General features: G+C 35.3%; 3 protein-coding genes across 8 annotated transcripts; 1 reads left to right on the forward strand and 2 right to left on the reverse strand.

Annotated features, from left to right (window-relative positions):
* Nucleotides 1-48: 48 nt before the first annotated feature.
* LOC102630674 (alpha-glucan water dikinase, chloroplastic) lies at nt 49-12992 on the reverse strand. 6 transcript variants are annotated; one of them, XM_025101514.2, is made up of 34 exons: nt 12739-12991; nt 12166-12453; nt 11327-11371; nt 11095-11204; nt 10860-10938; nt 10651-10742; nt 10385-10538; nt 9650-9874; nt 9168-9509; nt 8950-9057; nt 8720-8833; nt 8453-8593; nt 8277-8365; nt 7451-7585; nt 6992-7154; nt 6800-6889; nt 6533-6718; nt 6024-6086; nt 5883-5945; nt 5719-5778; nt 5478-5630; nt 5241-5324; nt 4837-5013; nt 4602-4708; nt 4210-4423; nt 4024-4127; nt 3699-3840; nt 3410-3535; nt 2701-2811; nt 2065-2163; nt 1499-1672; nt 1308-1400; nt 1032-1147; nt 49-760 (listed from the first exon to the last, which is right to left on the reverse strand). In XM_025101514.2, the coding sequence occupies exons 2-34, from the start codon at nt 12445-12447 to the stop codon at nt 556-558; spliced, it is 4446 nt and encodes a 1481-aa protein (XP_024957282.1). In that variant the 5' UTR covers nt 12448-12453; nt 12739-12991; the 3' UTR covers nt 49-555. The 6 variants fall into 6 exon arrangements, with proteins under 6 accessions (XP_024957282.1, XP_006483918.1, XP_024957283.1 ...); XM_006483855.4 differs by having other exon boundaries at nt 8720-8818; nt 11327-11368; nt 12166-12475; XM_025101515.2 differs by having other exon boundaries at nt 11327-11368; nt 12166-12475.
* Nucleotides 12993-14809: 1817 nt separating this feature from the next.
* LOC102630363 (hypothetical protein) lies at nt 14810-15660 on the reverse strand. Its single transcript, XM_006483852.4, has one exon. It carries the CDS (start codon nt 15553-15555, stop codon nt 15052-15054), a length of 504 nt encoding a protein of 167 aa, XP_006483915.1. The 5' UTR covers nt 15556-15660; the 3' UTR covers nt 14810-15051.
* A 4617-nt stretch (nt 15661-20277) lies between these two features.
* On the forward strand, nt 20278-23134 carry LOC102630064 (high affinity nitrate transporter 2.5). Its single transcript, XM_006483851.4, has 2 exons — nt 20278-22260; nt 22669-23134. The coding sequence occupies exons 1-2, from the start codon at nt 21098-21100 to the stop codon at nt 23027-23029; spliced, it is 1524 nt and encodes a 507-aa protein (XP_006483914.1). The 5' UTR covers nt 20278-21097; the 3' UTR covers nt 23030-23134.
* Nucleotides 23135-26057: the final 2923 nt, after the last annotated feature.

Genomic DNA, 26057 nt, shown 5'->3' on the forward strand with positions numbered 1-26057 from the left:
TTATAAAATGTTATAATATTATGCTCCATTGGAGGTATAAGACTACAGTTCATAGAAGCTAAGGTAATATTATGCTCCGCATTGCAGTGTAACACTACATTGCATGTAATACACAAAACAATAGAATACATCACGTTACAGGTTAATACAAATGTTAAAACGTTTGTATTAACATTTTATTATAACATTACATTTCAACTACAACATAGTATCTGCTGATCCCCTATAATGAAGCGTATGGTATTACCCAGAATCAAATGTAACATTACATGCCTATGGACAAAAATGTTGTAATTTCGACCCGGTAGTCTTCATACAGAGCAAAGCATCCAGTGCACAATTTCCAACTGAATTTACATGTTCTGGGAAATTGCAACTTTATTCCTCTCTCCTTTTGTACCTTTATTTCACTTGCTTCCAAATAAATACTCACTCCCCTTTCCTCCTTTCTAGGCTTGACCTCTATAATTTCTTTTTAATTTTTTTCATTGATATAATGCTTTTATCAATAGCTTCCCAATCAGGAAAAAATAAAAAAGAAAAAGAAGAACAGCCTCACATTTGGGGTCTTGTCTGGACAACATATATTTTCCCATCCCTAACCACACCTTCAATGTCTTGTGCAGATCCAAATAGCTCCTCAATCTCACATCCTGCACGAGCAATGGAAGAGAGAATTGATTGCTGGAAGTGTCCATCAGTGATCAGACGGTCTGAAGAGTAATCAAGCACAACTTTCTCGGCTTCATCCATTGGCACACTGCACAATAAGGGAATATCAAAATCAACATGAAGCATATGAAAACAAAATGGAAAACAAAAAATTCAGTAACACGTTTGATGTCAATATGCGTGCGTATAAAATAAACTGCCAAGGAAATATGAACAACGTACGATATCACGACACAGCCTATTTATGGATAACCCATTGCCAGCAGAATTGAAACACATTAAATGCTATCTATATCTGAGATTGCCAGTGTGCAAGAATTTGGAAATTGCCAGTGTGCAAGAATTTGGAAGGACTTTACCTATCATAAAGGCCAGCACCAGCATAACCTTCCAGATCTTCACCATTGGAATCAGATCGGAAGATGATTGATCGTCTTATAAAAAGCCCAATGGGCTTGCTTGGATAACCCAAAACCTAAAACTCACACAAATTTGTTAGTACAAATTGCATTAGATTGATTACCTGCCTGAGTATCGTAATATGAATGAAACCATGGCACAAAAAAAACTCTTGTATTTTATTCAGGTTCATTCTTAATAAAACGACCCTGGTTAACCAAATGAAGATGTTTTACCCGAGGATACTTCAAATCATTTTTCTTGCAGACAAAACTCAAAGCACGGCCTGGATAAGCTCCAACAAGAGTTTCTCCAAGTCCCTTCACCACCTATTCCAGGAGGTAATACTAATTTAATGCTTTTCCTTACGAAAAATTAATTTAAATGCCTGAAGGAAATGACTCAAAAAGTAATGAAAATAAAATACCTCAGCATATATTTCTGATGAATCTCCTGAAGATGGATTAGTTGTATGGATAACAAATGCATAGTCAGCATTGATTATTTCCTGAACCAGGACAGCCATGCAGAGATATTCATGATCTAGTTTTACTCTCCTTGTGCTGAAGAATGCTCTCTCATTCCATTTTGAAGCCCAGACCTGGATTGTAAGTAGGTAGCATATGAGTTACTCAAAATATAGAAATAGAATTTTGTAACTGAGTTAATATTTGTAAAATCAAATTAAATTGAGCGTCGGGATAACAAATAAATGTTGCTTCACACTACTAAGGCTAGAGTCTTAAGAGGTACAAGAGCCTACGACATTTTGTTTGAAAGAGAAGAAACAGACTGCCAATGGACTATAATTCCATTGGCATCTCCTCTCCCTATCAGATAAGGAACAAGAGAAAGGTCCAGGCTCAATCCTGCTAGGGAGCATGAGTATAATGTATTATCTGCCAAGTAGGCTGTTCTGCATTAGTGAAATACATATAGATAAATCAAAGTGTAGGTGATATCCTATTCTATAGGGCAAGCAAAGCAGTTTACCTTCTTGATAGCCATCCATGCTTGCTCCCAGCGCTGTTCACCTTCATCACCAGGCCAAGGCATACCAGAACTTTTCATCTTTGTCTTCAGTTCTTGGACCTGAAACAAATTCTTGCTTCTAAGTTAAAAATCAAGTAAATATCCCAAAAGAACCCCCAAAGACTTGCACAATATAGATACTTAATTTCATAACAGGTAAAGGATTTTGGACAATATCTGCATCATATGGAAGATTTACATGATAGAGAGGACTCCTCAGGGGTCACTCAACTGAACTAAGTCTCAACCACAATGTAGTTGGGTTCTTACATGAATCATTTTCTCCAATCCTACTTAACCCTGGGCCTTTGGAAACCTAGGGATTAAGCAAGGAGTTTAAAACCATATTTTATACATTAAATTAGACGCTAAAAAGGGGCAAACGCATTGATCTTACTTCAGTAAGGAGGGGGGAATGAGGAACTTGATCAAGGAAAAGCAGTCCAAACAAGACAACTACGCACCTATCAACCTAATTTCCTTTGCAGTTATACATCAAAGGAAAACATAGGCTGGTCGAGAATTTATATTATCTTAAAAATTAAATATCTTTAAGAAAGAAAAATTGTCTTATCCCTAAGAACAAAAGTAGCATACCAACTGGTTTGGTGCTTTCATCTGTAAAACTGTTTCCCGAATCTCCCTAAGGGCACTATGGTCTTCCTCTCCTAACTTTTGTTTCAAAATTTGCAACTTCTCTGCCACTGCCTGCCAATTATAGAAGAGAGAGAGAGAGAGAGAGAGAGCAGGTCAGACAAAGAAAACCATACATTCCCCGCAGCAGAAAACATGCATTAGAAATCTTTTGAAATTGAAATACTTCGTAAATATTAGGATAGTGGCAATGTGGCATGATAATATCCTAGTAAAACTTATAAGTTTTTCACTAAAATTATTAAACCTTGGAGGTGCATCTCCGGCATGAGTTCTAAAGATCTTTTTCTAAGTCATCCAGATTAAAAGATCTACAATCCAAAAGTTGCCATGTTTATGTTCAACTCCAAAACCAAACTATTAGCCAAATACTTCCTCTTCTGTTTACAGTTTGAAACCCAGATGTACAAAGATTTCTTCTGCAGGTACAATGTCACAACTAATAATCACCTTAAAAGATATCCAGGAGTTATATAATGATAAAAGGAGTCATATAATGGTAAAACTGCAAATTTCAGAAATCAAAATTTTTAATTGCTGGATACAAGTTAGCCCATAAAATAATGAATTATTTAAGCTTCTGATGAAAGATACAGTAGAAAATGGAACTCAGAACATTAAAAATTCATGAAGTTTCAGAGACGTTCATAACCTGATTTATATTATCTGAAAGAACCTTCTCAAACACTCCAAATGGTAGGGCAACTGATGTCGGAATCCCAATCCAAGACGGTACTTTTCCTTTCAGATATGCAATATTACGTGATTTAGCACCAACCTGAGAAAATTATCCCGTGCAAAGTATTTACATCATGAGGAACTTAGCAGTAAAAAGTTCTGAGTACTATCTTAAAACAACAAAAGAAAAATAGAAAAAGTACAAAGAGAACAGATCCTTCAACATGAAAAATAAACAAATAAATGTAATTTTGAAGCTTCACCAGTTCACCAGTGAACTCATCAGATGTTATAGCATATCTGCCAGCAAACTGCTTTTTGACTAATGTAACAGAAGATGAAGGACCATCTTCTTCTTTCAAGTTAGCTGAACTTGAATCTTGTAGCTCACTGCCCTCCACCACACTGAAAAAATGCATAAAGAAGAAAGCAAGATAAGATTTCATTTATTCCAACATAAGGAATTCTGGTAGAAAGCAAAATATAGAATATAAAAATTCTGAACCATGGATTTTTAAATTCCCCAATATTCTATGGCGCATGACATGGTTTATAATCATTTCCAGCATTCAGTTGCATGTGAAATACCTATATGCAATATCAGCAGATGTTGGTTTTAGGTGCAGCATTTTCCCTTCATTTGATTGTAGGTCAGCCAAGATATTGGGATCAAAGCATGTAGCGAAGCAAACCTGTAAGTAGTATTTCACAACCACAAGAAACAGTTATCATCTAGAAATGCATACAGCAAATTCAAAAACAGTAGATGATTACCTTGCAATTTCTAGCTCGAACTGAAACATGTGATAGGACATCTGGCATATCTGCTGTCAGTACAGCAACTGTGCCATCTGGAATTTCTTCCTCTCCTTTTACACGTCTTGCCAGTAATATTGTAGGCCGATCATAAGATTTATCCTGCACAGCTAGTAACTCATCCACAACTGCGACATATCCAAAAACTTCAACAGGGCTGATAACCTGCCAACTGTTCCAGGGCAGAGTTGTATTAGAAATTGCCATTCAAAAGCGGCAGATGCTACAACAAAATCCTATTTCAATGCCTTTTATGTATCAGAACATCAATATAATCAATTTATAATAACTAAAATTGATTTTAAGTTTCCAACAGGAGTCAGTGAGTTGGCAAAGGGTAATGTACAAACCTTCCCAGACTAGCTGTCTTCCGAAGAACTGGATCAAGTCGATTAAGGAGTAAGGATAGAGCTGCAGCTGATCCAGCACGGATCATTTCTTCTGTAAATATGTCCACCTGGAAAAAGGATTCATCCAAATTATTTTCTCTTCTTTCATTTAATGAGATGAAACTTAATGTACCTATCTGAAACATAAAAAAAGCAGGATTTTTTTTTTCCTGGTATAGTGCTAGAAATGACATACAGCCCACTTATCAACACTCAACAGTGTTCCAAGATACTCTGCCGAAGGTTGCAAAACTTTCTGGTACCAGTCTGCCTTGCCGGCAAGTGCAAGGCGAGTTCTGTCAAGAACTGATTTTGCAAATAATGCCCAGTTATCACTTTTACTCTTGGACATGCTTAAAGCATTACTCCAACCCTGCATACATGAAGTATGTAATGCAAAAGATGATTACAGAGAGTATGTCTCATGTAGAAAAAACAAATCAACATAATATGCTAACAGATGACCGTAACAAAGCACCTAGAGATTTGTCTTTTCTACTGTTGTAAAAGGATGAATTGGTGGCTCTGCCTATTTGAAGAATACTGCCAAAATATATAATTGTGCCCAATAGCCTGAGTCCTCCAAGAGGGAAATTTTACCTTTAAACAGTAGATGAGATCCTCATTGTCATCTAATGAAAGTGCGAGATTTTCAAGAATCAGAGAGACAAAGTACATGATTTTCTGCAAAGTGTGCAAACAGGCCAATCAAAATAAGCTAAAATCACCAACCATGCACATACGGAGACACCAACCAGTTCATGACAATGACATAGACGTTAAAGAGGTTTAACAATTGAGATGAGCATAAAATGTCCTGCTGATGACAAGATTTACCTCCGGTCCAGCCTCGTTCAATTCCTCGTATCCTTTTTCAATAGCTGTCCTAACACTAGACTCAAGGGCTATGTCCAAAAATAATAGATCCTTCAGACGATCATTGTGCTTGCACAGCAATGGCCGAATCTCTTGACGAGCCTCCAGCAAACCCTGTGTTCAAGTTTGACACAGAAACAATGCAACGGTAGAACATGATTGAAAATAGTAAATTATAATTTAAAAATCAAATTTCACTTACCTCAAGCAATGCTTCTACATTTCTATCTTCAACATGCTCAGAGACAAATTGAAGCAATTCCTGCATATTGAAGATACGTCAAATTAGAGTTGCTTTTGACAAATCTGTTTCACACAGGTCACCCTTTGAATCACAAATGGGGAAGAAAAAGTTTAAGATATTACTGGAAATCCAGATGGCAAGTTCGGTATAGGATTTATCTGCACCCCGACCATGAACCCTTGACCCTGAAGAGAATTACAAGTCCGATCAATTTGGAGAATAAGACATTTTGTTGGGGAATTTCAGCTTAAGTCCGACATTACCTCAGATCTGTAGCCCAAGCAATTCGTGATAGCAGACTCAAGATCTGCACCTGAATGAACCGCCTAGATATGAATCAAAATAGGCCCAATTGTTATTTATGTTCACATTATTTTATGATAAAACTGAAGAGAATCAAATGAAGTTCATTCATCAAAAGAGCACAGGTGAAAAAAAATAAACTCTTTCAAATAACGAAACAGAATGGAATCTCTACTATTACCCACTCCAGTTCAATCATCACAAATGCATGTATATGTGGACTATTCAATATTCTTTCATACATTTCTCAATCATCACCAATAAACTAAGAAATCAATTCAAGCATTACATCCTTCATCTTTTATGAGAAAATAATGCATGACCATATGTGTATTTAGAATACCATGCATAGCACAACAAGATCTCAGAGATGACTGAAAATTAACCAGCTGCAGTTTCCATGTAACACAGGATTTTACATAAAAATGACAAGAATATGAAACTGTCTAGAAAGGTTTAGGAAACCGACCTTTAAGGTTCTCATGTAGTTTCCTAGGTCACGCAGCAGACCATCCTTCTGATCTCTTCTGAAGTTTGGCTCAGAATGGATCGCACGATCATAACTTAGAAGACGTTCTTTCGTAATGCCATTGTCATTCAAAGTCTTCCAGTAGGCACTGATGTCGAAGTCACTTTTAATATAATCAATCAATGCCTGCAAGAATCTTTTTCTTATAAAAAATTTTAGTAAAAGAAACCTACTGAAGAAGTAGATTCAAATTCACATTTCTGATACCTGACAAATTATAACATCATCAGGACTAGTGTTATTATGCAACTTCTGATGCCATTCTTCCATCATTCCACCCTTGCAATTATTGTTTCTCTAAAATCATAAATTACAATTCAGACAACTCCAACCTTTCAAAGGCAATGGGAAAATAGGAATACAAAAGAAAGAATAAGTAACAAGAGGTTCTATTTTGACCTGGATAACCAGGATTTCATCGCGAATTCGCTGTCCCACATCTCCTTCACCTCCACGGCCAACAGTAGACAAAATCATGCGCACAATTTCCCTATACTCTGGATTACTAATGTAGACATTCTGGAGCAGGTCTGTAAGCCTATCCTGGGCTTTACTGATTTCACTGCATTAATGTGATGGATAAGTACATTTAACTTGTCAGATGATCTGAGTGATAATCAGATTGATAAAATGAAGCTTACTTATGAAAAGAAGAGAACCCAAATTTCATTTTTTAAGTAAAAAGGTCCAATAGATTCAATAACGGATAGGATTAGAGTTCAGTTGGCAAAAACGTAAGTAATCCAATTCGGCCACCAATTTATGCTGCCATATTTCTCACCAAAGTATAGGAGTGATGAGTACATAGCAAAAATTAAAACATTCAAATTCTGGATTCAGTTTATGTATTATCTATACCGTGGTTTAACATTGTAGTTTTTATTCCATATTAGCTGCCTTGTAGCCATAAACCTCATCCACACCAAGATCCCAGCAAAGCCCAGTTCACCAGCCTCTTTGGCTTCTTGTATCAAGTCTGCTGCAATGTTAAACCTAAAAGAAGAAGGGAGAAAAGGATGACTTATTGTTCAAGAACAATGGCCACAGAAACTATTAACAGAGACCATTATACAAGTACTTTATTAAGCAAATGTATGATAATAAGAGCCTTTTTTTTACTGCATTCTAGCGGATGCTACACCTTTTTTGATATGCTAATCAGCCAGAGATCAGGTTGAAACTTCAACCTCCAATGAAAGCATCAACGGTGAGGAAACCAAACAAGAGAGATACACGAGGCTTTGCACATCTTAAGCATACCAATGTTGAAAAACATCAGAACCAATCTAAAATAGTTGGTTATTGTGACCATTTCCCAGTAAAAATGAAAACTTTTTTAATAAATAAATAAAGAACCTTGAGTTAATGCAAGTTCAAGATATAAGGTTTGCTGATTAATCATTCCCTGCATTCCTCTTCACAATTTATTATTTGGAAAGTAGTCCCCTTTTGGGATACCTCGTTATCTTTTTGGTAATAAATAACAAAGTGAAAACAGGCCCAAATATAAGGACAACAGATATACACCCAATTTAAATCTAAAAATTCTATTGAGCCGAAGTTATCTTTAAGGCAGCCAGTTATCTGAAAACAGATTATGTGTGAATTTAAGAACATCTATAACTTGGTAATCAAATTTGATCAAAAGTTTTCCTCAAGTCAGTAAACCCAGCAGATTACTGACCGGTGCATAAAGGACTTCTGTGCCTCAATTTCCAATCCTGCTATTTTCTCCAACAAAGCCTTGGCCGTACCTTTGCCATCGCCAAAATCCTTAGACCCACAAAAGTCAAGTTAAGTACCGTGGAAGGAGACATGTAATTGGAGAATAGACCATCATAATAAGAAATCTATGGTCACCTGTTGAACTTGCTTAGATTCATAGCTAAAGTCAACATAGAAGTCAGAGCCCTTATTCTTTATCCAGTTTCCGCCAGACTGAAGGACAAATGGCATTCCAACATAACCTTCTTCTTCAATCTCTATTTCAATTGATTGGACCTAAAAATTGGATTCAGGATATCAACGGCTGTTTAAAAACCAGATAATATGTTGATTCCAACATTTTCATTAATGCAATTTTTGATAGCCCCTAAGCATATAAAATCAAATCAAATTATTGCACACCTGATAAGGCAGATCCGCAAGAGAGCTAGTTGTGAATGTTGTTTCAACTGACCCACTCAGCAAAACTGAACCTGCAGGCAGTACACTTGGAGGCGGAGCCTGCAATCCGTACATCTTTTATAACTAATGCATGCCAAGATGGCTATGGTTTACATGAAGAAAATTTTGATTCTGAAATCCAACATCTTCTCTAGGACCATGTAAATAGTTAACAGTTTAAAGATTCTTACCAACCATTCTCCAGCCTTCTTAGACAAAGCCCAGTGGAGAATGAGTGGCTCTTTGAAATCAGTAGCTAGGTGAATTTTGGTCTTGCCACCAGGCTTGTGCACAAGTACCTTGAAAATGTGTAGAACAGATTAAGCATTAGAATACTTCCTGCAAGGTGAAATATCCTTGAAAGAAGGGCGAGCGGATGGCTAATATCAGCAAAACATCTTTATCTCACCAGAAGTTCTTTGTCAGCAAGCTTGTAGATCTTCTTGTTAAGAATAGAATCACCCTCCTGTTCTTCAGTTGCCCCGACGAAAAGTTCAACTGGTGTCAAGGCTTTTGGTTCAACTGAAATATTCTTCTTCTCTGTGGGTTCAGCCACATGTTTGTTTAGAATCTGCATAAAGTCCCTCTGCTTCCTCTGAATCCTTTCAGTTCTAAAATACTTTTTAGTTTTAAGTTGATCAGAGACCTTAGTCTGGATCTCCCCTTTTGTAATCTTTTTCCATATTTCATCAAGAGAGATACCTTTCTCTAGTTCAGATTGCAATTCTTTTCTTGCTTCCTCAAATTCTCTCTAATTACGAAAACATCAACACTTCAATAAGGCAATGACTAACATCTTCAACCATATTAATACCATAAATGAACAATGTAAATACTTTATAATAAAAAAAGAGCTGCTGAAAACAGTTAGCAAACGAGATGTAAATTTACAAGCTGTTGGTCTGCAGAGTAATTGGGCTTCCCAGCTCTCTCCCACCGTATATAAGATTGTATTTGCACAAGATCATCCGGTATCGCATTTTTTGTTCCATGGGAAGAAGATTCCTTAATTTCTTGTCTATCATTTTTGTTTGTTAGTTTTGCTCGCAGGTCCTCCACAGAAGTACCTCTAACAATTTCTTCCAGCAGCTCAGTGCGAGCTGCTTCATACTCCTCCTATGAAAATGAAGAGTGTGCATTATGAATAGACAACATAGAAAGATCAGAAGATAGGTCCAAGCAAATTTGGTTTGTATAATATATAGGGGCGTTGCAATCAGTATTCACATTTCCTTATGGTTGTTTCAGAAGAAACTAAAATAAGCAACAACCAAACAGTGAAGAACCTCAAATTCTTGCCTTCATATAAGGTTACAGACGAATTGTACAAGCAGTGTTATAGCACATTTAATGGGACATGGTTTCACATGTTGCATAGCACTTATCCCTAACCTTTGAGAATACATATCCTACTGAAGGATATTGACAGGGTCAGCAACTTAGAATATCTTTTATTTTTATTAACTTCATCAAGAAAGAACAGAAAATTTGAAGTCTAAGTCATTACCAGTTAAACTTATAGAAATATCAAAAGGGTGTCAAATTGAGCAAGCAACCCAAAAAGTAGAAAAAGAAAAAGAACTCAAGATTAAGAAAAGAGTAGAGAATACATAATTAAGCAATTACCTTCTCTTGTTCAGGAGTATAAATCTGTTTACCCTTTCTTTCCCACCTTAAATATGCTTGAGTCTGTACAAGATCTTCAGGAACTGAAACATTTTGAATCAACTCCTCTCTGATGGGTAACTTTACATGAAAATTTGCACCATTGTTTTTGAACCTGGATGAGAATTTTATTTTTAAATTTTAAATTCTAGTTATGAAAAAAATACATTATAATGAGCCCATGTACAAGTTATTACATATCGAAAACAAATGTAATACAGGCTCACCATTTATTCTGGGCTTCATCGAGTATAAGAAACTCTACTGCTACTATTGCAGGATCATCAATCTCTATTTTAACGAAGGATTTGGAAGCAGACTATGGAGAAAAAGAATATTAAAATAGAAATAATAACAATAAGCAGCTAATTATTTATAAGGATCAGTCAAATAATTTTGAGTTCATGAATGATGGTGCTGCATTTTAGTTACTTACGCTCACAAAGGGAGTTCTAAGGGCTCTATTCTTATAATTTTTGGTTCCATCTGGCTGACGAGAAGGAAGTACCCACTTTCTGGCAGAAGGGAAAAAACATCATAAGAGAGAACTATTGACAAAAAAGTAGGGGTCGAGGGGCTGGGGCGGGGCAATTTACAAAAACTTGAGACTTGAATACAGGAAACAAACAGAAAAAGACATTAAATAAATCACCATCTACATATGAACTTACTCCTTTTTGTCACGTATCGCACCCCAGTGCAGAAGCAAGGAATTGCTACTATATGAGATCTCAATATTTACTTGTGTCAAAGACCCTGGAGTTGGAGCACCAACTGTAATCTGATCACGTTAATGGACGAAAATTTTTAAGTCAATTAGTCGCTATGAGCTACAACTACAAAATCAGAACAGCCCAGCAAAGTCTTATTTCATGCATCTGAGGTTGGCTAAAAATACCGAACCTGCAATTCAACATTCCCTTCAAGGTTGAATTTTCCTGCAAGCTGCTGCAAGGCAAGAGTCAGTCAAATCCATTGAAATATCTGAACCAAGAACTCATATGCTCTAGCAAGCTCTCACACACACAATACAGATGCACACATGACGCAAGCATTTTCATAAAGTAACATTGACTAGATGAATATGATTTTGGTACGCTCCATGGGATTCATGTAAAGATCAGTTAATGGTTGGTTCAAAGTACTCGAGCAAGCTACGCTTTCATTTCTTTACCAAGATACATTCTTTGTTTAAAGATATTGTGAGAAGTATTTTCCGTGACACAATGCGAAACTTCTAACAGAAATGTGAGAATAGAATATTCTAATTTTGAAAGCTAATGAGAATTTATTGCACCCGAGGGAAGCAGGAATGTATGAACCTAAGTTGTATGAGAAAAGTTTGGAACATACTAGACACATAAAACTCTTCATCCTAGGCTGGTTATAATTATTTTTTTCATGAAACTTCTAGAAAATGTTAAAGAAGAGGGAATATACATGCAAATAAAGATTTGATGAAGCACAAAGAAGACCATGAATCTTTTCAATAACTTCAAAATGTTTCTAATCGTATGAAAGGTCGCCCTTGTAACATTTAGGTTATTCCAACTTCAGAAACATTATGTTAAAATTTTTAAAAATATTTGGGAATGCTATTAAGGAGTGATTGTTCCATGTTTAAACTCCCAGATATTGGTCTTACACCATCCTAGCTATTCAATTGCAACAAGGTCAGTCAACAAATCTGAAACTGAAAAGTACATGCTGTGATTTTCAATATTCAGCAAGGGAAAAATTACCTCAGAAGCTGAATCCACGGCTAATACAGCACGTGGAGTGATCAAAACAGGGCGATGCCTTCCCATGGCCATCTTTGGTCTAGCATTCAAACTCGTCCCGTAAAATTTGGTAGATAAAGGCGACTTGCGTGCTGCCGACGCCCCCGCCGGTTGATTTATAGAGACAGCTTGAAACAAAGAGTTTGCAGGAATGCCAGAAGAATGACGGTTGCTTTGATGCTCAAAAACCGTTGAACAAAGCAAGCTCTGGTGGAGTACATTACGGCCTATGCTATTGCTCATATTCCTCTACAATAAGTACACTTCTTAGCTGCGGAAAATAAATAAATAAATGAATACAATCGAAGGATCATACAACAGTGTCAAATAAATTACAAAGAGCAATAAAAGCAAACAAAGCAAAGTTGAAGGAAAATTTTGTTTATTCGAATATTGAGGAAATCAGTTCACTAAAGTCAAATACTTAATAAACATAAATAAATACATTTCTAGTTTTTCAAACACAAAAAATTTCCTCGGCAGCCAAACAGAGAAGCTTAATAATAAATTGAATCGTGGAAACTCGTAACTTACCTCAGAGTAATTGGAGCATGAAACGATAAGTGGATGGTGAATATACGAAGAGATACTGCTTGGTAGAGATATTGATGAAGCTGAGAATGTGACTATGGCTATTCGCTATTATTTGATTTTGGTTTTTTTCACGGAGTCCGTAAGAAACAAGTACTAAAATCTGGAGCGACACTTGCGATTTATCTCAGTCGCGGACGACGCGTGGCACCTTGTAATAAGAGCACCAAGCAAAATGCTCGCGAATTGAAGAACTTTAACGTTCAAGGGTTGTGATTTCTTTCAAATATATATATATGCTTGTAGCTTATGGCCCTTGTTTTTCCAATAAATTTCAGATTGACCCTTTCTCTTTCGATATTTTGTGGGGTATTTTTAAAGTCTTTTTTTAATTAATTTTTTTACTTTTTAATAAATTATTGAAATGTAAATTCGAACATGAGCAAGATCTAGAATCTAGAGTACATGTCATTATTGAATAATGTTTTTTCTTAGTTTTTAAAAATGTATTAAGCGACAAATGAATTTTTTTTTTTTTTTTGAGAAGTTTATGAAAATTGCTCCCCGATCAGGCATGCGGCAATGGCAGCGGCACCTATCACGGCAATACACGTCGATTGTAGACTCACTCTCGTACACTCATTGATAGATCCAAGATTCCTATAAATAATTGGGTTGTGGTCATATTTATATATATCAGTATCCAAGAAATTATATTTAAGTGATCACTCGTCGGTGCTAACCAAAAAAAAAAAAAAATCTAATTCTCATTTTACTTTAATTTCTCTGGGTTTTTTTAAATTATACATTTTTTTTAGTATACTGGAAGCAGAAATTAATCAAAGTGTAAAGATAACGAAAGAGATCTCTGAAAATCTATTACCTTTCAAATCAGCAAAGGAAAAATATAAAAAAGAGTCACGAGCTAAAAGACAAAGATGATACAGAGAGGTTCGGCCTTTGGACGGTACACATGAAAACGTACGCAAATTTGGTAATTGGTATCGAGACACTTACCGACCACGCAAGCAATGCTTTATCTCTTTTTTTTAAGATTGTGATATGCTTACTTTCTCTTTGAACAATTTGGACGTAGGATATTTATTGTCTAGATTTTTTCTTTTGCTTGATTGATGGGTGTTCGTAGGCCGTTTGATTAGAACTGAAGGGCGTAATCAACGATTGTGGGGTTGTGAAGAAGATGATACAATCGATTTAAATAAGGAAAATGGTAAGGAGACCGAATTTGCTAGCAGCCACAATTTCACTTTCATTTTTAACCAGTGCAACATAATATACAAGAACAATTAAATTGAGATAAGAAAATTAATGGGGTTTTGCACGGTCGGTCAGTAAATTCGATCCCAATATCATTTACTCTTTAAGGAAATAAAAGATAAAGTTGGCCTCCCAAAAGATCAGAGAACTATTAAAATTGCTTTGAGGAAACCTTCGGCTTCGTTGTTGGATAACTTTTGCTTTTGGTTGCCGGTGACTTTATACATGGAGATTCTCTCGTGCAGAGGTTCTCCCGTTTCTCAAATATGACTAATTTAATTTGTTTCATAAAGAGTTGTAAACAAACAATGAAAATAAAAATTATTGGATTAGTAAAGCCCCGAATTTCGTGATCTTTTGTCTTCGATCAGTTATTCTTTTTAACAAAATATTTTTTTTTTCGTTGGCATTTTATGAAACATAAACATTCGCACTGAAAAATTACTCCACTCGTTTACAAAATATTGTAAATGAAAAAAATGATTGCTTGATAATTCTATTGAAAGTCATTTCACTAGGAAAACCAAAAAAACGTTTCTCTTGCACTTTTATACATTACCGGTGACTTTTCTAGAAGTTTGATTGGCATATATATGATGGAATCAAGCGGAAGGAAGAAAATATATAAATAAATAACAAATTCTTAATTTTATGATAATGACAATGAATTCATAACCAATTAATGATATATATTTTAAAGAGTTCGACTGCGAAGAAAGAAGATATTTTGAAAAGATTATTGATCAACGTGGTTGTGGTCCTTGACCTCGACGGGGTGATGTTTTGATATAGCGGAGAAAATAACAAGGTGATGTATAGATGCTTCAAATAAATGTGACAATTAATGTCAAATTATTATAAAGATGAGCTAGAATTATATTAATTAGGAGATCGAGAAACAATTTTCAAGGTTTCACGATTCAATGGAGTTGAAGTTGAGCTAGCCTCCGATACGTAGCTGTTATTAATTAATTAGATGATGTTCTGCAGGATGCATGGAGACGGACGCGTGGCCGTGTGTCTACCGACTAGTCTAGTCTAGTCAAGCCAAGTGGCCAATGCCATGCAGTTGCTAGTCATGTGGCGCAACGTTCTAGTATTGTTAGCAAGAGGGGAGGGTCTACCAATTTCAGCAAACGCGTCATCGCAAGAAGCAAAATCACTCACAGCAGCGCCAAGGTTCTTGTCCAGGGACACTCTGTCGTGTTCCTTTACATTCTTCTGAGCCGTCCTCAGACTTACAATGGCGTAACCAAGACTGTCGTGGCAGGTATCCAGTTCCCTTGATGTTCCAAGCCTTTTCGTCACTTCTTTTGCGCTCACTGTTTCCGCAATCACTGCACTAATTGCAGCTTCTGTGGCCATTTCCGGATTTGTAATCCCCTTCACTGCTGCCCTGCACAGTTGCTGATAGTCCGTTTCTTTGCACAAGTCACGCGCTGGGCCTGGGGTTATGGCATTGGCTTTTTCGCCGAGGAGGATGAAGCCCGCAGCCACGGCCGCTGCAACAAAGATCAATGACAATGAGTTCTTGATAGCCATTTCCCTCTAATTTCCACTTTTTTGTGTTCTTTTTTAATTGTGTATATGTTTCTTCCTTCTTTTTTCTCTTTCTTTTTCTTTTACTTTTTGTTGGATGTGATAATTTACTGAATTTTTAGTCTGTATATATACTGTTTATGACTAGGTTGTTAGCTAGTCTCTTTATGGCCCTTAAGTTTTATAATTAATTAAGGTTGTGATATGTTTCTTTTGAGTGACGTACGGCATGTAATAAAGTAAAGATTGTGATATGTTTCCTCATAAATGCACGGTCGATGGATTTTTCCTTTTTTTTTTTTTTTTGTTGTCTGTGGATCCATATCGGATGAAACAAAACAAATTTGCGACGTTGAAATAATAAAAGCTAAGATATTGCATAAAGCCATAAACCATATAAATTAAATTTGTATTTCATATGATAAAATAAGAGAATATCTAGAAGAATGGAAGAAAGAAAAGGAAAGAAAATTTTAAAATGCATGCCATACTAGGAGCCGATAGATGCAACGAGGGTATGTGTGTAAAGCTCAAAAAGAGAAGAAATAAAGATTTTTGAGGCATCCATGTGGTCCTTTCCAGAATGATGCATGGCATACATTCAATTGGGGTCATGGTCGTCCATGCATCCATGCTACTGATGCAAGCCATGGGTTACGTGCCTTGCCGATATATTGTCATCATCATCATCAAGAATCGAAAAATAAAAAATATATAAAAAGTCATTCCCAACAGCCAACGGGGATTGAAAGTTAGAAACCCACCTACCCAAACAAGAGTCCAAAGTAAAACTTATTAAGTTTTTATACATTCGATTATGTAAGGGATGATCTCATGAATCTCCGTTAATTAAAGGAAACACGAATCTTACAGACTAAAACAGAGATTACGTTCACATTCCTCAATCCTGGGAATTGACAACATGAAATCGGCTTCCACCATTCCCATTTGAAAAGTCGTCAGATGCATACCTAACCCCACTTCCTCAGTCTCTGGCAATGCCTTATGCCATTTGCCAAGCACTTCCAAATGTTCTTCTCGTGCCTAAATTCGGATTCTATTATGATGATGATGATGATGATGTTTACGTTTGAAGAAGCCGCACTAGTAAGATCCTGCGCAGTGCGCACTACAAAACATTTATATTATATTATAAACCGATTTAGTTGTTATTATAAAACAAAAATTATTAATGTGTGATAAATATAATTATAATTAAAATAATGAAAATAATATAATTTATTTTTATTCTTATATGTATAGGATCAAATTAATCTAACTTTTAAACTATAAAAATAAATGTTTAGCGAATACTTTAGTATAGTTCAATTAAACCACCAAACACGGCTTTAGATCCTGTTTGGAATCCAGGTTGAACAGTTGTACCTTAAAAATTACAGCACTAAAATATTTAGTAAACATTAACTGTTATACCTTAAAAGATATGTTGATGTAATTTTTCACTTATATGATAAAAAATCTATTATATCTTTAATAATTTTATTAAAATTATTATTTAAAAATTTATGTCTGCTATATACTATTAATTTTTATTTTATAATTATAATTTTTTTCTACGACAGTTGTAACTTAAAAAATTATATAACCTCAATCCCATAGAGGACTTTAGACTCATGGACATATATTAGCTGTTTAGCCGCTCGATTTCTCCAACATGAAGATTAAAACTTAAAACAAAAAGAATCTGAAACCCAATCATCGGGAACGGCAATAACTGCAGTAGTAGTTGGCTAGGGAATTGATCACCTTACACATAGCACTGGTACTTCATAAAGCTGTAAGACTAGCAAATAAAACAGGACCTTGCTAAGTTACAGCTAATGTAACTTAGCAGCTCCCAATAGAACAAAGTCAACCATTTGAAAGAGTGTAGGTGCTAGCTAGATTTTTCAAACAACCAAACAATAATTTATATGGACTCTTTAGCCATGATTATGAACTCAAATCCACCATCAAAATAGGCATCCGACTTTGAGTTTTCTTCTACGTGACCATTACAAATTACACCATTTTCTTAGAAGTCAGAACCCGGATTGATCGAAAAGAAAAGTATGTAATAGTTGGATCATTTTCGATCCAATTCATTATAGTACCTTTTGAAATGTTTGGTACACTCAAATTTTTTTTGGGGGGGGGAGGGTAAATATGACATGGCCACTCTTAACGGCGTGGTTTTGTTGAGCTTGAACAATGTTAGAATGCAACTTAGGTTAAAATAGGACTGATTAGGACACTTGTTGAAGCATCAGCAACTCCCAAGTCTTATGGTTCCAATTAACAATTATGGCTTATATGTATAGTCCTATTAGTCAGTCATAGTCAATTATTGAAAAAAAATAGTGACTGATGGTCAACAAATGCAAGCGTAAAAGTGATGTAAAGAAGACAGGCTTGTGAATAGATGGCTGCCAACAGTTATATTACAAGAAAAATGAAACCAATTGATTATATACAGAAACATTTTAAGGATATATCATTTTGTGTCATTTGCGTAGTCGTGTTCCCTTAAGAACCATGAAATTAAAACCCTTTGCCTTTTTCCCTAACATGTATACGATACTTCATAGCGTTCAAGTATGCAAACTGCTCACGGGCCTTGGCAAAGAAATAATTATTCCGTTAGCCGTTGGCCATTCTTTTCACACAACATTAATGTTTGATAGTTAAAAGACTTTACGCACCAATCAATCCACTGGGGAAGTGAAGCTTGAAATTCTGCAAAACTGGAAAACAGAGAAAGACATCTCCGTTTAGTACAACTTTTCAAGTAAATATTATTTAAATAAAGTTTCTACGAGTAGAGTTTTTACTTAAAAATTTTTAATTGTTTGGTTGTCAATAATAATTTTTATTAAAAATCTATGAAATTACTTATATATGTAAGTCTTTTTAAGTTATGTTATGAAAAAAATAAAATAAGATTGTCAAATAAGTAGATAATATTTTAGATATTTTAACATTAAAAAAAAACTTTTTAACCTCTATTCTCAAAAGCTCAAAATTTGAGTTTTTACTAGTAGAGGCAAAATAACTTATTTAAGCTCTAAAAGTTATACTAAAAAAACAACCAAACAACAATAAAAATTATGATAAGAGCTTATGGAATTAAATAAACACTTATGATCATTAGATAAGTCATACCAAACAGACACTAAGCCATCTTTGCTCTAGGATACTTTTATTAAATTTTGTGTGGTACAAGAATTCTCTGGTTAGAATCTCATTTACATTTATTTAATCAAAAATTTTATTTTAAGAAATGGAATATCATTTGGCTATAATGGATGGGCATGTGGTTTCGGTTCGATTTGATTTTTAGAACCGAACATCAAATCCGATCGGGTTCTATTTATTATAAAAAACTTAAATTTAATTTACTCTTCAAAAATATTGAAACTTTGATTTATCCTCTCTTTTTGTTCATAATTCATAACAATGAATGTATGACAAATAGAGAGTATATTGATGATTTTTCTTTTCGTCTTCTTAATATAAATGGAAATAAATTGATGTTTTTCACGCTTTTCAAATTAAATTAAAGATTGTTATTCTAAGTAGGGGTAAATTGAGATTCACCTATAAATTTATAATTGGTAATAGAGAAAGCCTTTAAAGTGTCACGCCTCGTTTACTTACTATTTAGTATTTACCACTCGCATTACAGGAAGTGAATTTGGAAAAACGAAAAAAAAAATCGAAGAACATCCAAATTTTTTACGTTGGCAATGAATATTCTGATCGAGAGTTATCAAAGAAAGTATATGTTCACCATTAAATAATAATAATAATAACAGAATCTGTTCACCATTAAATAATAATAATAATAACCAGTCTAATAATATTTTAACAACCATTATTGGTCGGGGTATCAAATGACCAATGTACCCTACATAGGCGACTCCGCCACAAGTCCACAACCAATGAATCTGCCTTCCTTGTTCAGCAGTCGTCACTATTCACCAGACGGGCCCTGGCATTTCCATTCATAAATTACAAATTGGCAACATTTTGAGATTTACAAGTTGCAATCGGGGTGCAGTGGTCTTTTCATGATGAGGTAGAAAGCTCAAAGGAGAATCTCTTGCCAAAAGTCAAGAAATGGTGAATATTCTATGATTTAATGGTTCGCTAGTTGCAACTCAAAATTAAATTCCAAAGTCAATGAGTGCCTTGTGCAACTTGGTCTTTTAATTTCGCTTTCCTGCAACTACAAGCTCTGAAGTTCATGCAATACAGACTTGGCGGACGTGAAAGTGTTCCGAAATTTCAACTTTTCTTTTTGACATAAACAAGGGGCATTAGTCACCTACACAATCCTCCGAGTCACAAAATTTTTGAAGACTTCGAAATTTGCCGACACTCAAACATACCAACAGAAAATGAAAAAAAAAACAAAAATTACTGACAGTAAGAAGAAAATGTCGTGTATATCAAAGCTACTTCATCAGCCGTAAAACATCCCAATAGCATTCTGCCATTTGTACATCCATTATAAATTACATTATATAAAAGAATAATCCACAAACTCTTGTACAAATTTATTTTGTACAAACTGATGTGGCATGATAAGATTGGTTGAATTAAATATCACTTGGCCCACATGATTTATTTTTATTATTTTATATTTTCATTCCACCAATGAATTAATACCATGTCAGTTTGTACAAAATAAATTTATACAAGAATTTGTGGCTGTATCATTACTCTATATAAAAAACGAAAATGAGATTCATACAACAGTTAGCACATCATTTAGCACCGAACGGTGCGTTTCAAACTAAATATAAATTAGTCACTGTAGTTTCAAAATGTCACACGCATCGTCAACACACACACGCTTTCCCGCTCTCTCTCCCCCTCAAAGCACAGATCTGCTCTCTCGCCCTCTCCCTCTCCCTCACGGCACAGCCCTGCTCTCTCGCCCTCTCCCTCACGGCACAGACCTGATCTCTCGCTTTCCCCCTCACGCGACAGATCTGCTCTCTCGCTTTCTCCCTCATGCCACAAATCTGCTCTTTCGCTCTCTCCCTCATGCTCCATTCACCAATATGACCAGCTGCTGTACACCACGCTCCGGTCTCACTGTCTGTCATAAACGCCCTCAATGAATAGATTAAAATTAATCGATTGAAGTTAATCATAATAAGTTGATTATTTTTCATGAATTAAAGCTATCAGTACAAAGCTTACGGAGGGAGAGAGCGAGAGAGTTTATGTGTTTGTCAACAGTGTGTGTTTTACCATTTTGAAGCTACAATGACCAATTTAAATTTACTTCAAAACCCACCGTTCGGTGCTAAATGGTGTGCATATCGCTATTGTATAAAAAAGTACTGGTCTATTCATTTGACTATGTATTACTTTATGTATAGAAATGAGAAGCTTCGGTATTATATAAGTTGTGCCAAGGACGCCACTTAGTTCCTATCTTCATTTCCAACAAAATAAAGGAGCAGGAGGCAATTCTTATTTCTTAGCGCCCCCTGAAAATATCTCTTCAAGTTCAAGACATTGTGGACACAAAATGGAAGTGGAAGGGCAAGACATGAATAGTATCAGAAGAGACACTGATGAGCCTCGGAAATTTGATCTTCCAGTGGACTCAGAGCACAAGGCCACCGAGTTCCGGGTATTGTCAACAGCAGCACCCCACATGAGGGCATTTCATCTATCTTGGGTGTCATTCTTTTCTTGTTTCGTATCGACTTTCGCAGCTCCTCCGCTCCTTCCCATCATCCGAGACAACCTCAACCTCACAGCAACTGACATCGGAAATGCAGGAATTGCATCAGTCTCGGGTGCTGTCTTTGCTCGTATTGCCATGGGAACTGTTTGTGACTTATTCGGTCCCCGTCTTGCCTCTGCTTCACTCATCCTCATCACTGCACCTGCAGTTTACTTCACTTCTATCGCCTCCTCGCCTATCTCCTTCCTCCTTTTACGCTTCTGCACCGGCTTCTCTATCGCCACCTTCGTCTCCACTCAGTTCTGGATGAGTTCAATGTTTTCAGGTCCAGTAGTTGGCACAGCTAACGGCGTTGCAGGTGGCTGGGGCAATCTTGGTGGTGGTGCAACACAACTCATCATGCCCCTTGTGTTTGGTGTCATCCGAGACATTGGTGCCATCAAATTCACCGCTTGGAGAATTGCATTTTTCATTCCTGCCCTGTTTCAAACTCTAGCAGCATTTGCAGTCTTGATCTTCGGCCAGGATTTGCCTGATGGAAACTTCTCCGGGCTGCAGAACTCCGGAAACAAACAAAAGGATGAATTCTCACGGGTGTTTTATCATGGGGCTACAAACTACAGAGGGTGGATTTTGGCATTGACTTATGGTTACTGTTTCGGGGTGGAGCTAACAGTGGACAACATAATCGCAGAATATTTCTACGATAGATTCAATCTGGAACTTCACACTGCAGGAATGATCGCAGCGAGTTTCGGGTTAGCAAATATCGTTTCTCGGCCTGCTGGAGGAATGATATCGGATATAACGGCAAAGAGGTTTGGGATGAGGGGAAGGCTTTGGGCTTTGTGGGTTATGCAAACCTTAGGAGGTATATTTTGTGTTATTCTGGGGCAGGTGGGATCTTTGACTGCATCCATTATAGTGATGATCATCTTCTCCATGTTTGTCCAAGCTGCTTGTGGGCTTACGTTTGGAGTAGTTCCTTTCGTCTCTCGGAGGTAAGAAAACTTCAACACAACAAGAATTACTGTGGCAACCAACGAATTTTCCAAAATCTTAGTCAAATATGATGTAGTGATATCGATGGTGATAGTGACGGTATTGGTGCTACTGATCACCAGCTAAGGCCCCTAACTCATTTTTCAATAGCAACCGGGCCATAAATATCAACGAATTGATGGATGGCCAGTCAAAGAGAAGAGAAACAGGATAGTAAGGCTAAAATTGACTTTAGAGGCAGAAGAAGCTAACCAACCACATGATGGATAATTGTCAACTGATAGGATCTTAATTAATTATAATTATACACGGTAACCTAGATATATAATGAAATAAATCCCATTCCATAAGCTACGCGATGTTGATGCGGATGTTGATATTGATACAATTAATGCATATATTTTCAGGTCACTGGGGGTTATATCTGGAATGACGGGAGGTGGGGGAAATGTAGGAGCAGTCCTGACTCAGCTTATTTTCTTCAAAGGATCCAAATACTCCAAAGAAACAGGGATCACTCTCATGGGTGTGATGATCATTTGCTGCACACTCCCAATTATGCTAATTTACTTCCCGCAATGGGGCGGAATGTTCTGTGGTCCATCCAAAAATATGACTACTGAAGAAGACTATTACTTATCCGAATGGAATTCGAAAGAGAAGCAAAAGGGTTTCCATCAATCGAGTTTGAAATTTGCTGACAATAGCAGAAGTGAAAGGGGAAGATCAAGAGTGAACACTACAACTATTCCCCCCAATCAAGTTTAAGTTCTGCTTCAAGCCTCTAGTCACCAGCTATTAGCACAAATGTAATGCCCCTTTATGTAATTGCAACGTTCAAGCTTTAGTTTATCAATTTTTTGCTTGTCTCAATATGTCCAAGTGCTCGAAAAATCTCCTCACAGTATTATCATATTTAGAATTGAGCTATTATAACTTTTAAGATACAGTTCCTGTACAAAAAAAGTTGTACAAAAAAAATTATAACTATGAAACAAAAAATTAATAATATGTAGTAAATATAAATTTTAAATAATAATCTTAACAAAATTATTAAAGATATAATAAATTTTCTATCATACAAATGAAAAATTATATCAACATAATTTTTAAGGTACAACAATTAATGTTTAACAAACACTTTAATATTATAACTTAAGCTTTTAAGGTACAACTGCCAACCTCAATCCCAAACGTACCTCAAAATATATTTACAACTGGGGGTTCTTTTGTCTCTTTGTAATCTACATGTATGCTTATATCTTTGTTCTTAAATATCACTAAGGTTACCACCTGTCTGAAATGAAAAAAAAAAATTTAGAAACGGTCAAAAACATCTTACAACTCATGGCTACGCTCTCGTGGAAGGCTCAACTTAAAAGCACACAAAAGCCAAACAGGCATGCTGTCTGGAAATGGATGGAATACAAGATTTGACTAAATTAAGTTTAAGATCAACTTAAAACGAAAAACGATAACAGGTTGTGTTGAAGATCAGCAGGTAAGATAAAAAGTTTTATCATATTTAGTAAAATACGCCACGACAAAGGATCTGTAGCAATGCTGCCATAAAAGAAACTTTAATTGAAGTCATTGAAGTTCACTGAGATTTACCATCTCCGCCGGCATCAAATAAAAAATATGGAAACCGTCGATAGTATTTCCTACCCATTGATTACGCTTGCGTGCAAGTCTTAGCCTCCAAGCACACAGAAGCAAGGCAAGCATATTTTCTCTGTCTTGAAATGGAATATAGCATTTCGCTGAAATAGATTACAAACTTCAAAAAATTAAAAGAAAAATAAAAAGAGAGAAAAATGACAACAAATTGTGTCAAAATTCGGCAGGTTAGACAAAAAAATGTATCGTATTTAATAAAATACATCATGATAAACCTGTATAAATACTATCATCAAAGAAACTACAGAGGAGAAAAATAAAAATAAAAAACTGATGTACTCAAATGACAAAATTTGTTGACTCGAATAGGAAGGAATAATTTTCACCTGAGAAAGAATAAATAGCTATTAGCAATACTGTCAAATGAATTGATATCATTGTAAACGTTGATATTGATTTAGCATCATGTCCATAGTAGTAGGTGAGTTGGTCCTGTAAATTGGAGGTTAAGGGACCATGATGAAAAGAAGCAAAAAATGTTAAATGGGCTAAAATATTAAATAGCATTATTTAAAGGGGAAAATTGCAGATAAGTGTATTATTAACAGTAACCCCATAATTATGCCCAAGTTATGCATAAATAGTAGGAATGGCAATAGGGAGGGGACCAATCTCTCCGTATCCATCCTCGATATTTTGCGTATGTTCTCGTCCCCTTCCCGTCCCCGAATAATAACAGGGGATCCTAGAGGGTCTCCGATCTCCGAATAATTAATATTTTTTTTGTTTTCGATTTTGAGTTAATCATATTGAAATAAAAAATTCAAATAAAAGTAAAGTTCGAAATATATCTTACATTAATATCCATTACAAAAGTTACATACATTAAATTAGTAAGTAACGCAGCATGTAAGGAATACAAACTTCTTTTACAAACTATCATAAACAAATTAATAGTTTAATACAAAATTGTTACAAATAAAATCGAATTTAGATTCAAAATTAACTTTTTCAATGGTGGCGTGGGCACTTTATAAATGTGAACTATTCTTTTTACAACACAATAGTTAAATCGGAGTAAATCAAGAGCAAATATTAGATTAGATTAGATTATATATTAAAATTGTGATTGGATGTGGGCAATTATAACATCTAAAAATAAATAAAAAATAGATTTAAGTTTAAAATATTTAAAGAATATTAAAATTAAAAAAAATTGGGCTAATAGAACCTACTCGGTCTTTTTAATGTCCTAAATAAAAATTTAGGACTTTAATTAGTTAATTAGGCTTAAAAGTTTAATAATATAAATATTTTGATTTTTTTTTATTTTTACCAATATTTATAATTTTATAATTTTATAATTTATTTACTAGTAATTTTAATAAAATAAAATAAAATTAAAAATTAAAATGGGCAAATGGGTAGGGGATAGAGATTCCACCTCATCCTCGTCCCCTCCCCGAATAAGAAATTGGGTATGAAATTATCTCATACCCTCTCCAAATGAGAAAAATCCCTGAAGGTACCCGTCTCCATGAGAATTTTTGTCATCCCTAATAAATAGCACTTACATCTTATTTGCTTAATTATCGAAAATGATTATATGAAATGACACATAAACGACACACCTTCGAAGCCGTTGCTCTGGTTGATCTGATGATCTGGCACCCCGCATGCAGATGTAGGTCACACGGTCAAATTGGGTTTTGATAGGCGGGCCCATTCAACATTTCACAGATAGTAGGTCAAGACTGGCCCATAAGTAATTCTATTTCATTTAATACTAGAAATACCTCCTTTTTTCCTTAAATAGACAACGTTTTCATTTATAAATCTTTTAATTTTAAATAACTTTCTTGCTCTTAAAATTCTTTTGTACTTTTGATATCCGTATTTTTTTCCTTCAAACTTTCTCTACTGTTTAATTTCTAAACCTTACATCTTGGAAAATAACAAATATATTAATGGGTGTAATGAAATTTTATCACACCTACAAAATATGGGCACAGTAAATAGTTTGAGAATCCTTTAAAAATGATCTGTTTGTGGGATAAAAGATTAATCAACTTTAGTTTCTATGTTTATTACAAGAATTTTATTAGAATTACTTCTTAGAATGAGAGTTCTGTTTCCTTTTTCTTTCCTTTCTATTTTCATTTGTCAAGTGACATAA

This window comes from Citrus sinensis, chromosome 4 (assembly GCF_022201045.2).
Source record: "Citrus sinensis cultivar Valencia sweet orange chromosome 4, DVS_A1.0, whole genome shotgun sequence".
NCBI lineage: Eukaryota > Viridiplantae > Streptophyta > Magnoliopsida > Sapindales > Rutaceae > Citrus > Citrus sinensis.

Bases quoted from the DNA above. Each gene is read 5' to 3' on its own strand.
- LOC102630674 (XM_025101514.2), bottom strand. From the start codon at position 12,447: ATGAGCAATAGCATAGGCCGTAATGTACTCCACCAGAGCTTGCTTTGT. The intron at 5,325-5,477 runs GTAAATCTTGTC...CACACTTTGCAG, and splicing joins TGAACGAGGCTGGACCGGAG to AAAATCATGTACTTTGTCTC. The intron at 4,424-4,601 runs GTTTGTACATTA...GCCCTGGAACAG, and splicing joins AAGACAGCTAGTCTGGGAAG to TTGGCAGGTTATCAGCCCTG.
- LOC102630363 (XM_006483852.4), bottom strand. From the start codon at position 15,555: ATGGCTATCAAGAACTCATTGTCATTGATCTTTGTTGCAGCGGCCGTG.
- LOC102630064 (XM_006483851.4), top strand. From the start codon at position 21,098: ATGGAAGTGGAAGGGCAAGACATGAATAGTATCAGAAGAGACACTGAT. The intron at 22,261-22,668 runs GTAAGAAAACTT...ATATATTTTCAG, and splicing joins GTTCCTTTCGTCTCTCGGAG to GTCACTGGGGGTTATATCTG.